Raw genomic sequence first — 15,891 nt, forward strand, 5'->3', positions numbered from 1 at the left:
GGATGTCAGTTCAGCTGAGCTCCCGTAGTCACTGCACCTTCCCGAATAAGAAGCATTATTACATTCAACGTCGGGAAGGGAATATCAGAGTTGGCTCTTTCTTTTAGGGGGCAGTCAGGCGGCCGTAAAAATCAGACAGATAGAAACGCAGTGCTCGGACTGGCCGCGGCTCTCCTGACCCAAGCGTGACAGCTGCATAGAAATATATGAAACTGTCACACTCTGGCATGGAGAGCCACAGCCAGTCCATAAATTAAGTCTGTAGTAGCATATTATATAGTGTTCAGCATGCTAACTGCATGAATTTTGCTAAATCAGCTAGTGCAGCCTGTATATTAAACCCATTGTTTGCATCGAGCTGCCAGCACTGTGAATCTGTCCAATGTATTTATGGGAACTCACCTGACACAAACTGACAGTTTTTCCCTATCTACATTACGGGTATGTGCACATGACACCTTCAGAAAAAAAAGAAAAAAAAAGCCAACATTTTCTGAAGAGTCCCAGAGAGCATCCCATCTCCTGCTCCCACGCCATGGGATCTTCCTCACGACAAAGGTTTATGTAAACATTCGGTGGATGAGGTCCATAAACCTCAAAGTGCAAGAGATCAAGACCCAGTTTACATTTGACGATTCTCCAGAGATAAATTTTGAAGAGTCTGTAGAGTCTCTAGGGCAGAAAATACCTGATAGTCTGTTCATTTCTTTTAACAGCTTGACATCCTCGGAGATCCAGACCGGTTAAAAGACGCTCAAATAAACTGAACGTATTAAAAGGAAGTCATTTTTTCATAGAAATAATAGCTCAAGCAGTTTTTCGGAGTGGACCCACCTGGAAAAAAATTGTTGTGTGCACATACCCTAAGGAATATCTGTCAATCAGCAACAGGAGGTCCTGTGTAGACCTCAAATATATCAGACTGTTGGAAAGCGCTCTGCAATAAAAAGCCTGTATCAAACAGCATACAACAAAATACTTACCGCGCAGAGACCACTTGGAATTTTCTCAGCAGGAGCCTGCATTATGCTGACAAGAGTTGGGATGAGTCGCATTTGCATGGTATTCTGGCAACCCTCTATTTGAGCCAATTCTTTAAAAATGTCTTGAGCCAAAGATGCAACAACAGGATCTTCAAAAGAAAAACACACAAAATTCTTTCTATATATTTAGCTATTTATCTTTACAAACCATCATAAAATGTCAATGTTTCTTCCCAGAAGGAACAAGACTTACCATTGCTGTACTTGAGGAAGATGGCAATGGTGAAAGGGCAGATCTTGGATTCAGCATTTGCTGTGAACACTGGATCCACACTGCAGACAATGCACAGCGTTTCCATTACCAAATTCAAAACCTCCGACGTGAACTGCGCAGCAAGGTGTATAAGTCCATCAACCACACTGGGCAAAAAGGGCTGAAGAACATGGGTACTTTCAGAGATCTTGAGCTGATCACAATACCTGACAAAAGAAACAAACATGAAATAAAATAAAAACTAAAAATACAAAACTTATTGCAAATGGTACAAGGAAAATTAAACGCACCCCCAAATAGCTCTGACAGCAGAAATGCGCACGGATGGTGGCTGATTATCATGAAGTCCACTCACTGTAGCCTGGAGAAACTGCTGTATCAACTCTGGAGACATGGCAGCTGTGAATCGACTCGCTGCCCAGAGAGAGCGCCCAAGTAGGAAAGGGGAAACTGGGAGAAAAACAGCAAAAAAAGGTTACGATAAAGTAAATAAATTGAAAAAGTTGCAAGTTGCTTGTTTAACTGTGTTTTTCATCCCATAGGTAATGATTGGAGTTACACTGCAGATACAACTTTCTGTAGTCATGCGGCCCTAATATTAAGGCTGCATTCACACATATTCTCACTTTACGCGGTAATAACTCTGGAACGCTTCTACATATCCCAGCAATTGAGAGTTTTTTGACACATTCTAATTTGTTAGTGGTAAATTTAGAAGAAAATGATTTAAATTTATGAAAAGATCTGAAATTTTAGAAAAAAAGTCACAATTTTCAAACTTTTTAGTTTATAGACATAAAAACTCAGTCATACCACACAAAAAAAGTTAATCAACATTGACCATAGGTCTACTTTAAGTTGGGAATTAACGCAAAGTGGACAAAGAAAATGAAAAAAAAATTATTTTTTTCTTTTAAAATGCTGCTAAATTTGAGAGCCCCACCCTCTAAATGGACGTCATTGTCTGTTGCATCAAGAGGGTTAAACAGTCAGGGACGGTGCTGGCTGTTGCGCAGTAGCTCAACTGTTAGTTAAGGGGAGCACAACTGTACCAACACTATCACCTGGCCGTACTAGTACATCCATTTGTTAGAACACATTAGCCAATAACATGTACCAATAAGTGTAAAATCGTGAATAGGTTAAGCAAGCTCAAAGCCCTATTACACTGGTAAAAAACTGCGAATGAACATTCCTAGGAAAGCTCGCTTACCAATTATCAAACTGTCTAAACAGATAGGCAATCACAGCACGAACAAGCAAAATCCTTGTTTGTCAGGTGAAATGATTGTTTAGCTAGCTTAAAAATTATCATTCCAGGCATCACACTGTTCTGTGCAAATATACATGTGCCACCGAGAACATGTCATCTATGGCCTTAAAGGGAACCCGCCACGTGAAAAAACGCTAGTAACTTGCAGACATAGGGTTAATCCCCGCTGCTGGGAGGAAATTAACTTTATTCCTCCCAGCAGTGTTTGGCTTCCAGTCACGGGGAGAGCTCACACGTTGGTATATGCTGTAACCGCACCCTTGGCACTGACTGACAGCAGGATCAGCATTAGAGCTGGCTGTCAGTCAGTGCGGTTACAGCAACAGGTCTCTATACACAGAGTGGTGACTGAACCCACGCCAATGCCACCCCTGTGACTGGAAACCGAACACTGCCGGGAGGAATAAAGTTTATTTCCTCCAGGAAACGGGGATCTAAGTGCCGTCGCCAAGCAGGGATGGAATGCTATTAACTTGCAGGTTAACCCCATATCTGTAGGTTAATAGTGTTTTTTTTTTCCACATGACAGGTTCCCTTTAAATCTTTTCAGTCAGTAGTCCCCCTAGAAAGAAAGTCAGGACTAAACAATTACAATTTGCCCACACATACTATCACAAAAAATCCATGACAAAGGTCTAGGAGATGGTTATTGCCTGTAATTACAGAATGGCATTTTGAGACTGGAGCAGGCAAGAAGAGCTGATGACAACTCAACAAGTGTAATAATCACCCACCAATGATGCTTATTCAGTCTACCGCGGCCGACACTGAGTGCCCAGTGAAGGGACTGGACTGCGGCCTTAATTCCATTTCTGCTTGAATCACCAGTGACCAAACCTAAATGTCTCTGAAGGCAATCTGTAAATTTGCATCGTCAGCCCTGTTTAAAAATGACCTGCATTTCTGGCTGCTCTTTCAGATCTGGAAACTCCAAGCTAATCAATAAAACATACCTGAAAGGTTGAGATCGGAGAGAATAACTCCAGTCAAAAAGCCAGGCATATCAAATTGAACTCTTCCACGCTGAACACCCTCTGTAAGAATAGACTTCACTGAACCCAAGGCCAGCAAGCAAGCTTCATGTATCTTCCACCTAAACGTAAAGTAAAAGAAGCATGGTTTTAGCTAAAATGTACAACAAGACAAATCTTGTAATATGGGTAAAAAAAAATTGCCACAGAAAAATTGCTTAGCGAAAAAGTGAGGGGAGGTGAAACATATATTGGAATTAAGATAACATAAAAATAAAAAAATTGGTTGTCTCAAAGCCCTAACCAAATGTCATATTATACTAGCTCTCTCCCCCAGCTGGTGCATACACAGTCTGCCATTTATTCGAATATCTGGCATCATATACTACATATTTCTTGCCGCAGCCTACTTGTTGTACTTTAATAAGCAGAGCCCTTGACTGTCTAGAGTAGTTCTAGTTTCCACCTTACATGCTTTTTCAATACATCTGAATGCTTGTACATGTACAGACAAACTGTGCCATTAATCCATTCGGCTACTTTATTTTAACACGTTTCTTCAGCAGGATCCTAATTTTTTTTTTTATTATGATTTATTATAGCGCCATTTATTCCATGGTGCTTTACATGTGATAGGGATATACATAGCAAAAACATTTACATAATCTTAAAACGAGTCAGCGACTGGTACAGGAGGAGCGAGGACCCTGCCCGCGAGGGCTCACAGTCTACAAGGGATGGGTGAGGATACAGTAGGTGAGGGTAGAGGAGGTCATGCAGTAATGTGGTGGGGCGGTGGTACTGCAGGTTGTACGCTTGTCGGAAGAGGTGAGTCTTCATGTTCCTTTTGAAGGCTTCCATGGTAGGTGAGAGTCTGATGTGTTGGGGTAGAGAGTTCCAGAGTAGGGGGGATGCACGGGAGAAATCTTGTATGTGATTGTGGGAAGAGGAGATAAGAGAGGAGTAGAGAAGGAGATCTTGTGAGGATCGGAGGTTGTGTGCAGGTATGTAACGGGAGACTAGATCACAGATGTATGGAGGAGACAGGTCGTGGATGGCATTATATGCCATGGTTAGGGTTTTGAACTGGAGTCTCTGGGCAATGGGGAGCCAGTGAAGGGATTGACAGACGGGAGAGGCCGAGCAATAGCGGGGGAACAGGTGGATTAGCCGAGCAGCAGAGTTTAGGATAGATTGGAGGGGCGCAAGAGTGTTGGATGGGAGGCCACAGAGCTGGAGGTTGCAGTAGTCAAGGCGGGAGATGAGGGCGTGCACTAGTGTTTTTGCAGAGTCTTTGCTGAGGAATGCGCGGATTCAGGAGATGTTTTTGAGTTGGAGTCGGCAGGAAGTGGAAAGGGCTTGGACGTGTGGTTTGAAGGAGAGATCAGAGTCCAGGGTTACCCCAAGGCAGCGAGCTTGTGGGACTGGGGAGAGTGAACAGCCATTGATGTTGATTGATAGGTCAGATTGGGGATATGAATGAGAGGGTGGAAAGATGATTAACTCTGTTTTATCCATGTTGAGTTTTAGAAATCTGGCAGAGAAGGATGAGATGGCGGCCAGACATTGTGGGATTTTGGTTAGTAGGGAGTGGATATCGGGTCCAGAGAGGTAGATCTGTGTGTCATCAGCATAGAGGTGATACTAAAAGCCGTGAGATTCTATGAGCTGTCCCAGGCCAAAGATGTAGATGGAGAAGAGCAGAGGTCCTAGAACTGAACCTTGGGGGACGCCGACAGATAGGGGGCGAGATGAGGAGGTGGTGCGTGAGTGGGAGACGCTGAATGTCCTGTCTGTTAGGTATGAGGAGATCCAAGATAGGGCCAAGTCAGTGATGCCAAGAGATGAGAGAATCTGTAGTAAGAGGGAATGGTCCACTGTGTCGAAGGCAGATGAGAGGTCCAGAAGGAGGAGGATTGAGTAGTGTCACTTGGATTTAGCGGTTAGTAGGTCGTTGGTGACTTTGGTCAGGGCAGTTTCTGTCGAGTCGGAAGCCAGATTGTAGGCGGTCGAAGAGGGAACAGGAGGAGAGGTGGGAGGACAGTTCAAGGTGGACATGTTGTTCTAGTAGTTTTGAGGCAAAGGGGAAAAGTGATATGGGGCGGTAGCTAGTCAGAGAGGATGGGTTAAGGGAGGGCTTTTTGAGGATGGGTGTGATTGAAACAAACTGATCACAGGTTCAGACTGAGAAGACCAACATCCATTTGCAGTCATTTTCTATCATTATCCTTTACACGCCTATACTTTCCAACTGTGCATACACACATGCCGAGTGACTACTGGCCCATCTATATGTGTATGGCCACGCTTTGAATAAAAGATGGCTGGACCATGGCAGACATAAGCATTATGTTTCGTGTCACCGCTATTTCCTGGTTATCAGGATCCTCAATCCTATTGTGTGAACTGTTAAATCATACATGTCATACTCAATGCTCTGGTCATGTGATCTGACTTCTGGTTCTGACTCCCCTGGAGTGAACAATACTGTAGTTATGCTGGTGCTACATAAAGTATCTTTTCAGCTATGGGTTAACACAGCAGCATGTGTTTAATGCCACGGCCCCACTATCAGTATTCGGTCAGTATTTTTTCTCAGGAGTGGGAGCCAAAACCAGGTGGGGAACAATCAGAGAAAAGGTGTAATAGAAACAAGTCACCAATTCTGCATTTATCACCCACTCCTGGTTTTAGCTCCCACTCCTGAGAAAAAATACTGACTGAATACGGATAGTGGGGCCGTGGCCTAATTCTCCTGCTGCACCAAAACTAAAAAGAAAAAGTCTGATTATTGCCATTCTGCTTAAACTAAGATACATTGAATGAGGGACCACTATTATTTGGGTGTAAGTTTGGGAGAAAAAAGGGCCTTATTGAGTCTTTTTACACAAGGTCAGTTGTATTTGGGCAACTTTAATTCAGGAAATAAATGTAAATTCTAAGTACCATTTTGTCTTTTTTTTTTATTATTATACAATTAAGTAGAACTATTAAATTTTTAAAAGCAATATACCTGAATGGTTTATTTATACTTTCCATACATTACCCATATCAAATTAGTTTATCTTAATTAAGTGTATAAATCTTATCTGTTATTTTAAAGGGAATCTGTCACAGGTTTTGCTATTTAATCAGACAGCTGCATTATGTAGGGACAGACACCCTGATTCTAGCAACATCTCACAAGTTCACTGGGTGCAGCAGTTGTGATGCAATGTGTTTTCTCTGCTGCACAGCTTAGAATGCGGAGCCCTGTATAACTGAAAGCTGCTAAGGAGTGGTGCAGGGTTACAAAGGGCAGTTGACTAGCCATTTAGTGACGGACCCAATTTTAACCTTAATCACCAGGCCAAATTTTTAAATCTGACCAGTATCAATGTGTTAATAACTCTGGAATGCTTCAACATATCCCAGCGAGTCTGAGACTGTTTTTTGTGACACATTGTACTTTATGTTAGTGGTAAATGTAAGTCGATATGTATTGAGTTTATTTGTGAAAACATCGGCATTTTGGACAAAATTTTGTAAAATTCGCAATTTTCAAACTTTAAATTTTTATATCCTTAAACCAGTTAGTCATGCTGTATAAAATAATAAACAACAAGTGCCCAGTGCCCCCATATATTGTAGTGCCCCCATACATTGTGCCCAGCTTGAGATTCTGGAGACACGCACTCCGTAAATTGTTAAGCGCGTTCTCCCCGTTACAATAATCCCAAATATATGACCACTTACTGTGGTTTAGGCACAGTGGGGCTCAGAAGTTGGGGGGCATTTGGGTGCACAGATTTAACTGGATTTTGTGTGAGGGCGAGGGAGCCGTGTTTTTTTTCCAGTCTTTAGTCTGCCAGTAACGTGGAAACCCCTATATTTCTAGTGACAGACATGAGTGGAGGCTTGCTTTGTTCGGGATAAGTTAGGGTTTTTATTGGTAACATAATATTGTTTTTTATCGCTTTCAGTATAAAGCTGGATCACATTCTTGTTTTCTACAATGAGCACTTACGTCAATGTTTCTATGTAAATCCCACAAAAATGCGATTCGGATGAATCCCCCAATGGAACCACCCACCATAATGGGTTCAACGTGTGGTATAAGTGATCAGACGGCTTTATTCTTTGGTTCAGTGTGATTAGTGAAGCCGGATTTATAGCGTTTTTACGGTTTTTAGTGGCAGAACGGGTTTTCGTGATGTGTGCGCTTTTTTTTAAAACTCTTTTACAAATTTTATTTTACCTTTTTTCACTTGTCCCACTGTGGGACATGTATTTTTTACTTTCGTTGTTGGTCTCATGCATTGCAGTGCCTAAGATCTGTCAGTGGGTCACTGACAGAGCCTGTGAGACCATGTTTTGTAGCAGGATCTCACAGGCCACCATACCCTGGGGTCATCAGATGACAGGGCACCATGGCAACGACTGGCATCTGCTATTACGAATGCAGGATGGTCGATCCTGACATAGGGGTCTTTTTTATTGCTGTAGCGATTGACATCGATATTTAAGGGCTTAATCGGTGCCCGATGGGTAACAAAACTGGCCGTCATGTACAGCTGTCACCCACAGGAATAGTGATAGTGAGGGGGGGCGCTATTCACTTATTCCTCAGCGCCGTTAAAAAGCAGCGCTGAGGAATAAGGCCCCTTAATGACCGCCGTTAAAAGGTGTATCGACGGTTGTCAAGGGGTTAAGAGGCACGAAACACCTAGTCCTGTATTCTCCTGGTGATAAAACACTGGATTTTATTGAAACAAAAACACAGCCCAGTAAAAAGGCATGTACATTGCAAGATAATTGTTAACTTGTTAAAAACGCGTGGCATAAAGCAAACACAAATGTCACTTCTAAATAGACATTCTTGTGCATCACTATTACAAAATACTGTAGAGCACACAGAGCAGTAACAAGAACTGTACAGAGCGGAGAACAGTAATGCAAGAAGTATTAACCCACTTACCAATGCTCTCCACCTTGACCCTTTATTTGCTCAGCCTCCTGGAAGTGACGAGTAGCAGCAGCAGCGAGTGCAACCGCACTTTCGTTCTGGAATTCACTAGAAACTGCCTGGGAGCCAACAATAAAAAAGATATCTAAATAGTGAACGAGCACAAGCAGAAAACCACAACGCACTTGTGACCTCACCAATAAAAGATCCTGGGCGGCTATGCGGACAGTGTAAGAAAAGGTGTCATCATCTTCATCCTCAACAAACTGCTGGGGATTTGCAGTCCACACTTTTATCTAATTGGTTAAATAAAGAAAAAGAAAATGAGAGAAAACTCAGGAGACATTTGCTTTATGTAAAGATGATGTGATGAGATCTGTGCGTCTTACCTGCTCCTCAGTGATCTGCATATAGAGGATAATGTAGTAAATCAGTTCAGGCAAAGCCTTCTTCACGGTTCCTTTGAACTTGTTCTCCAGCAATGTGTGCACAAATTCAAAGATACTAAATACCAGGTTCTCAAAGCCTAGCACTTCACCTGTGAAAAGGAGAATCCAGGAAGACTATGTAAGAGAGGAGCTCAGGGGCCATGTTCTGCAAAGCAAGAGAAAATGTTCTACAGCTTATAAATAAATGCATAAAGCAAGCATACCATCCGAATCGACAGGGTCTTCTATTTCTTCTGTATCATTTACTTCAGTCCGAACATAAGTGCAATATTCATTAAGAAAAACATGACACAATGGGCAGCAGTTTGAATACATTTTATAAGTGGTCATAAACTTGTAAATAACTCATGGAAGAATAAAGTTACGTTAAAACCAAGCACACCATTGTTTTTCTTATGAAATTCTCAATAGGTTTGATATGTCACATGACCCTCTTCCCATTGAAAAAAATAAAGTTGGATCCAAAATGGCCGCCATGGTCACCACCCATCTGGAAAAGTTTTCCCCCTCCCATATACTAATGTGCCACACACAGGAAGTTGATATCACCAACCATTCCCATTTAATTTAGGTGTATCCATAGAAATGGCCCAACCTGTAGATAGATTTACCACTAAACCTCAATCAACTCTGATTGGTAAATTCATATGCAGGTTAATGACCGACACGTCCAATTTTAGGAATAAGCAGAGGATATAAAGCGGCGCTCTCAGTCAATGTATTCCATACAATAGGTAGGATCTGTTGCATTGAGGAAACCATGTGTTTAGGGAAGTTCTTAACCAGTGCAGTCACAGCCTGGAGACAGGAGAAAAGGCAAGGGTTAATGGAAGGCAAAATCGTACGAAAGAACAAAAAAAATGATATCTAAAAACAAATTCAGGAACTATTCTCTGAACACCAACATGGTAAATTCAACAAGGACTACGGGTCTGCTCCCACAAGGGGGTCTGTTCCCACAAGGGGGTCTGCTCCCACAAGGGGGTCTGCTCCCACAAGGGGGTCTGCTCCCACAAGGGGCTCCAAAATTAACTGCAGCAAGAATAATTTAGTCTGCAGCACTTCTCTTGCTGTAAAAAAAATAAAAATAAAGGAAATGGTGTCTATAGATCATGTGACTGCATTGTCCATGAAGAGATGCACGTTTATGAATGGCCATATGATCTCCTAACTTGGAGCTACCTATACTCGTCCTGCTCTTTTCACACAGCACCAGCTCAGCAGAAGCCTGCGCTGGATGAGAAAACTACGTGACCGCCAGTGATAGTGTTACATTGCTACAAGTTACTCTCCTGCACCCCCCAACCCCTCAAAATTGTACCTTTAACACCTCCATCTTTAAACCGCTATCAGAAGTGGGGCCATCAGGCATTTGGAGAGCCTGGACAAATGCTTCTGTGAATTGCTGTATCACTGGGAAGATAAGAGCATGTGCCACACCCTGCGGAAATACAAACTGACATTTAGGCCGAGTACACACGTGGCTGCGTTGCGCTTTTTTTTCCCGTTTGGCCTTAGTCGCAACAAAATCGCCTTGTTATGGTAAAAAAACAAGAATCCGAAGGGTGAATGCAGTATTACAGTACTTTCACACAAAGCGCAGAGGCAATTACACTGTATTTCTATACATTTCTAGAACAAAGTGAAGTAGCTTTGCAAATCAAATTTTGACCACATGACAGAAGTGGCGCCACATGATGTCTCTTTCTAAAGATGCCTACTCCCACAAGAGAAGTGGCATGCATTTACAATTTCAAATTTCATTGCCTAAGATGTAAATATAATAGACAAGAGACCTCGGCTTTCTCACTAATGCCTGACATTCTACCACATGGCGATGTAAATCTAGGGCAGGGGTCTCAAACTCGGCTGGGTATATGGGCCGCACATGGAAAAAATTTGAATTTGGGGGGAAGCATTCTTTGTTCAATGTGACATTTTTAGTGATACCATTTTTTTTGTATACACCTTTTGAACATTTTTGCCGTGTTTATTTTTTTATAGCTTGGGTCGTTATGGATGTGGCGATAATAAACGTGCACTTTTTTGTGTTTACTTTAGTTTACATATAAAACAGCATTTTTAGTGCCCAATATTTTTTCATGCTTTATTTTATTTTTTATTTTTTTTACAATTTTATTTCCCCCAATTGGCCACATACAGTAATATTGTCTTACAATTAGCATCATATAGTAATAATGGAAAACATCTTGTAGTAATGTTCCCCATCCAAGTCCCCATCCTGTGGCAACGTTCCCCATTCTGGTGCCCATCTTGGGGCTATGTGCCTCATCCAGGTCCCCATCTTGGGGCTATGTGCCCCATCCAGGTCCCCATCTTGTGGCTCTGGTCCCCATCTTGTGGCTCTGTGCCCCATCTTGTGGCTCTGTGCCCCATCCAGGTCCCCATCTTGTGGCTCTGTGCCCCATCCAGGTCCCCATCTTGAGGCTCTGTGCCCCATCCAGGTCGCCATCCTGTGGCTCTGTGCCCCATCCAGGTCGCCATCCTGTGGCTCTGTGCCCCATCCAGGTCGCCATCCTGTGGCTCTGTGCCCCATCCAGGTCGCCATCCTGTGGCTCTGTGCCCCATCCAGGTCGCCATCCTGTGGCTCTGTGCCCCATCCAGGTCGCCATCCTGTGGCTCTGTGCCCCATCCAGGTCGCCATCCTGTGGCTCTGTGCCCCATCCAGGTCGCCATCCTGTGGCTCTGTGCCCCATCCAGGTCGCCATCCTGTGGCTCTGTGCCCCATCCAGGTCGCCATCCTGTGGCTCTGTGCCCCATCCAGGTCGCCATCCTGTGGCTCTGTGCCCCATCCAGGTCGCCATCCTGTGGCTCTGTGCCCCATCCAGGTCGCCATCCTGTGGCTCTGTGCCCCATCCAGGTCGCCATCCTGTGGCTCTGTGCCCCATCCAGGTCGCCATCCTGTGGCTCTGTGCCCCATCCAGGTCGCCATCCTGTGGCTCTGTGCCCCATCCAGGTCGCCATCCTGTGGCTCTGTGCCCCATCCAGGTCGCCATCCTGTGGCTCTGTGCCCCATCCAGGTCGCCATCCTGTGGCTCTGTGCCCCATCCAGGTCGCCATCCTGTGGCTCTGTGCCCCATCCAGGTCGCCATCCTGTGGCTCTGTGCCCCATCCAGGTCGCCATCCTGTGGCTCTGTGCCCCATCCAGGTCGCCATCCTGTGGCTCTGTGCCCCATCCAGGTCGCCATCCTGTGGCTCTGTGCCCCATCCAGGTCGCCATCCTGTGGCTCTGTGCCCCATCCAGGTCGCCATCCTGTGGCTATGTGCCCCATCCAGGTCGCCATCCTGTGGCTATGTGCCCCATCCAGGTCGCCATCCTGTGGCTATGTGCCCCATCCAGGTCGCCATCCTGTGGCTATGTGCCCCATCCAGGTCCCCATCCTGTGGCTATGTGCCCCATCCAGGTCCCCATCTTGTGGTTATGTGCCCCATCCAGGTCCCCTCTTGTGGCTATGTGCCCCATCCAGGTCCCCATCCTGTGGCTATGTGCCCCATCCAGGTCCCCATCCTGTGGCTATGTGCCCCATCCAGGTCCCCATGTTGTGGCTCTGGTCCCCATCTTGTGGCTATGTGCCCCATCCAGGTCCCCTCTTGTGGCTATGTGCCCCATCCAGGTCCCCATCCTGTGGCTATGTGCCCCATCCAGGTCCCCTCTTGTGGCTCTGTGCCCCATCCCGGTCCCCATGTTGTGGCTCTGTGCCCCATCCCGGTCCCCATGTTGTGGCTCTGTGCCCCCTGTGCTGTTCTTCACACACATAAAATAGAAAAAAAAAAAAGATGATTCTCACCTGTCCTCCGTTCCCTCGGCGTCCTTCCTGGAGATGTGGCCCGCAGGCACCACAGAGTCCGACCCCTTGACGATCCCGACCTGGTCCAGGAGGAGCCGCCGACAGCAGCGCTGCATTGCCGCACAGAGACCGTCTCCCAGCACAGCATTTTCAATGTCAGCCGCCGGCCAATCAGAGGCCAGCAGCTGACATCTGCATATGGCAATGACGTCATACTCGCTGCGCCGACACGCAGATATCAGCTGCTGGCCTCTGATTGGCCAGCGGCTGGCATTGGAAATGCAGTGCTGGGAAACAGTTTGTGTGGCAATTCAGCGCTGCTGTCGGCGGCTCCTCCTGGACCAGGTCGGGATCGTCAAGGGGTCTGTGTCTGCGGGCCGCATAAAGCAGCCTCAGGGGCCGCATGCGGCCCGCGTGTTTGAGACCCCTGATCTAGGGTGTCCATGTTTAACTTTTTTTCTTTCTCATAGTCTGAAGGCTTAATATGTGTAGAAAATAACAAAATGATCTATGTTATATATACACTTACATACAAACCCATTCATAAACAGGCGGTCAGAAAGAAGCTGGATCAGATGAAAGGGTGGCAATACTGCCGGATCAGATTAGACGGCTTTTTTTTTCTACATTGAAGAAAAAGGTCAGTAGCACCAGCCCTCCTAAGCAGTCTATATAGGCATATAGGTCATAGGAAGCTGAATAAAGTGATATCCGATCACAGATATCAAGGTATCAAAACCCCCATTTTTGGTAATAAGTAAATTAGCTGTTAAGATCTATGGGCCAGATACAGATCTTCCGGAGACTCTGCCTCCAGAGTTTTTAATTTTTTTTGCGGTGTTGGGGGCTCCAACTTATGTTTTTATATTTTTAAAAACTTTTTTTTAACTGTATTTGTTAGTTTCCTTAAGGAATTAGAACCTTAAATTTTCTGATCACTTGTACTATATACAGCAATACCACAGGGTCATTGTCCTATGTCAAGATATAAAAATAATTGTTACAGAATGGAAAAATTTTAAAATGTAATTTAATGGTCCTTTGTAATCATAAAAAGGGGAAAAAACACTTATTTCGATTATTTTCCCACTGATATCGCCTAATATCAGAAGAAAAAAGGAGAAGAAAATACAAGTGACATAAAAATTACACAATTGTACCAAAAAAAAAAAGAAAAAACAAAAAAAAGGACACAAAAATACTTATATTATAAATACACGAAAAAAAAAATAGATTTTGACAGCTCTTTAAACCGCAAGAAAAATAACTGAAAATGCGGCTAGTCAGGAACGGGGTAATTGGACTGATCTTCAATTGGTTAAATAAGGTCATGTTTGGGGCCTTAAAGTCACTTTAACCCCTTCACCCCTCAGCCAGTTTTCACCTTTTTGACCAGGCCAATTCTTTCAATTCTGACCAGTGTCACTTTATGTGGTAATAACCCTGGAACGCTACAACATATCCCTGAAATTCTGACACTGTCTTTCGTGACATACTGTTCTTCATGATAGTGGTAATTTTTGGTCAATATTTTTATAAATAAATGCAAAAAAGTATCAAAATTTTAAAAAATATTTTTGAAAATTTAGCAATTTTTAAACTTTGAATTTTTATGCCCTAAAACCAGATCATTACAGCACACAAAATATTTATGTTTTGCTGCTTTTACACAAACTATTCTATAGAAAAAAAAAAAAGAATTATTTTTGCATCGCTATATTCTGAGAGCAACAGCCTTTTTATTTTTCCACTGATGGAGCTATATGGCGACTTCTTTTTTGTGGGACAAGATGACATTTTCAGTGATACCATTTTTATTTCCATTTGATTTTTTGATTGCATTTTATTCTACTTTTTGTTCGGCAGTATGATCAAAAAGCATAGTTTTGTCACTTTTATTATTATTGTTTTTTACAGCGTTCACTGAGGGGTATAAACTAGTGTGGCAGTTTTATAGGTTGGGTTGTTCCAGAAATGGTGATACACATACCACGTCATGCTGCGATCGATATTGATTGCGGATTTAGGGGCTGTCAGGGTGCGCTCCTGGCTGTGACAGCAGGCGCTCGGCTATCACGTTAGCCAAACTCCTGGAGGTGGATGCTCATTCACAGCTGCGCACGATCGCCATGACGTACCTATACGTCAAGGATTGGGAACTAATACCTGACCATGATTAGTTACGTCAAAGGTCATGAAGGTGTTAAAAGTGAAGTGTCCACCCCCCATATATATTTTCAGGAGGAATTACAGGAATGACAGCTTATGGAAAGGTACTGTAGCATTGTTATTTTATGGAGAAACAAGTATCTACTAAAAGAGAAATGTCAGGTGAGCCTCTGTAAAAAGGTAAGTGGAGAAATTCCAGCAAAGGCAGTGATTGCATACAAGGTGCATTATGAATTTGCCCTGGTGTAATAAGGTAGTAACTAACGGGCTGCCTGCAAGCTGCACAACTGCTGGTGACAACGAATAAAACATTGTCTAATAGACCTGATAATTTGTGTGTTCAAAAGCATTTCTGAAAGAAAAACCTCCCGATTGTAATTCTCAATCAGTCAGAAAATCAATAAATTAGATTTGATATGTACAAAAATTATTATAACAATGGAAGACACCCAACCTTTTCCATCTCCTCCATTGTGCAGATCATGTGGGCACATGTAGTAAAAATCTCCACAGCTCGAGATCGGGTACGAATGCCATATACCTGCAAATATGGAAGACAACGAAAGCATGACATAAAACAGACCTAAAAATGTTCACTACAATTAGCAATATTCTAAGCGAAGGCTGTGTTCTATCATCAAAGTAGAAGAGAATGAAAGGACCTGTTAGCATGCCTGACACATCTGTGTTTGTTATTATCTATCACCACCATAAAGCAACCTTTCTTATAAAACTGCCACAATTCTGCTATTCATCCTGGAAAAGAATAATTGACAACTGGGTATTACCATTCGACAGGTCCAAAAAGTCTGTTCCTTAACTGCAACACTGTGTAATCCATGCTGACCGTGTCAAACTGTATAAGGATGCCATCAATGAATATATTCATACATTTCCAGGAGGAATAGCAGATGATATTGGTGTTGTAAGACAAAAGGATTCAGAATTATTGTTGATGCAACTACTTACTAGAACAGGCATGCAGAGCGCTGACACATTCTCTTTAATCCCGATCAGT

At 43.5% G+C, this 15,891-nt stretch overlaps 1 protein-coding gene across 1 annotated transcript in view; it reads right to left on the bottom strand.

The window, feature by feature from the left end:
• IPO9 (importin 9) overlaps positions 1–15,891 on the bottom strand; it is a 61,490-nt gene that overhangs the window by 36,453 nt on the left and 9,146 nt on the right. The window contains exons 6-16 of the mRNA XM_073666691.1: positions 15,328–15,414; positions 10,217–10,336; positions 9,593–9,693; positions 9,099–9,157; positions 8,836–8,984; positions 8,644–8,742; positions 8,459–8,565; positions 3,484–3,623; positions 1,548–1,707; positions 1,237–1,463; positions 984–1,132 (exon numbers count right to left, since the gene is read on the bottom strand). Of these exons, the coding sequence (XP_073522792.1) occupies positions 984–1,132; positions 1,237–1,463; positions 1,548–1,707; positions 3,484–3,623; positions 8,459–8,565; positions 8,644–8,742; positions 8,836–8,984; positions 9,099–9,157; positions 9,593–9,693; positions 10,217–10,336; positions 15,328–15,414 (1,398 nt within the window). The remainder of the gene's footprint in view (positions 1–983; positions 1,133–1,236; positions 1,464–1,547; positions 1,708–3,483; positions 3,624–8,458; positions 8,566–8,643; positions 8,743–8,835; positions 8,985–9,098; positions 9,158–9,592; positions 9,694–10,216; positions 10,337–15,327; positions 15,415–15,891) is intronic.

The sequence above is a fragment of the Phyllobates terribilis genome, unplaced genomic scaffold (genome assembly GCF_046119375.1).
Source record: "Phyllobates terribilis strain yellow unplaced genomic scaffold, ASM4611937v1 Scaffold_2__4_contigs__length_985480577, whole genome shotgun sequence".
Taxonomy (NCBI): domain Eukaryota; kingdom Metazoa; phylum Chordata; class Amphibia; order Anura; family Dendrobatidae; genus Phyllobates; species Phyllobates terribilis.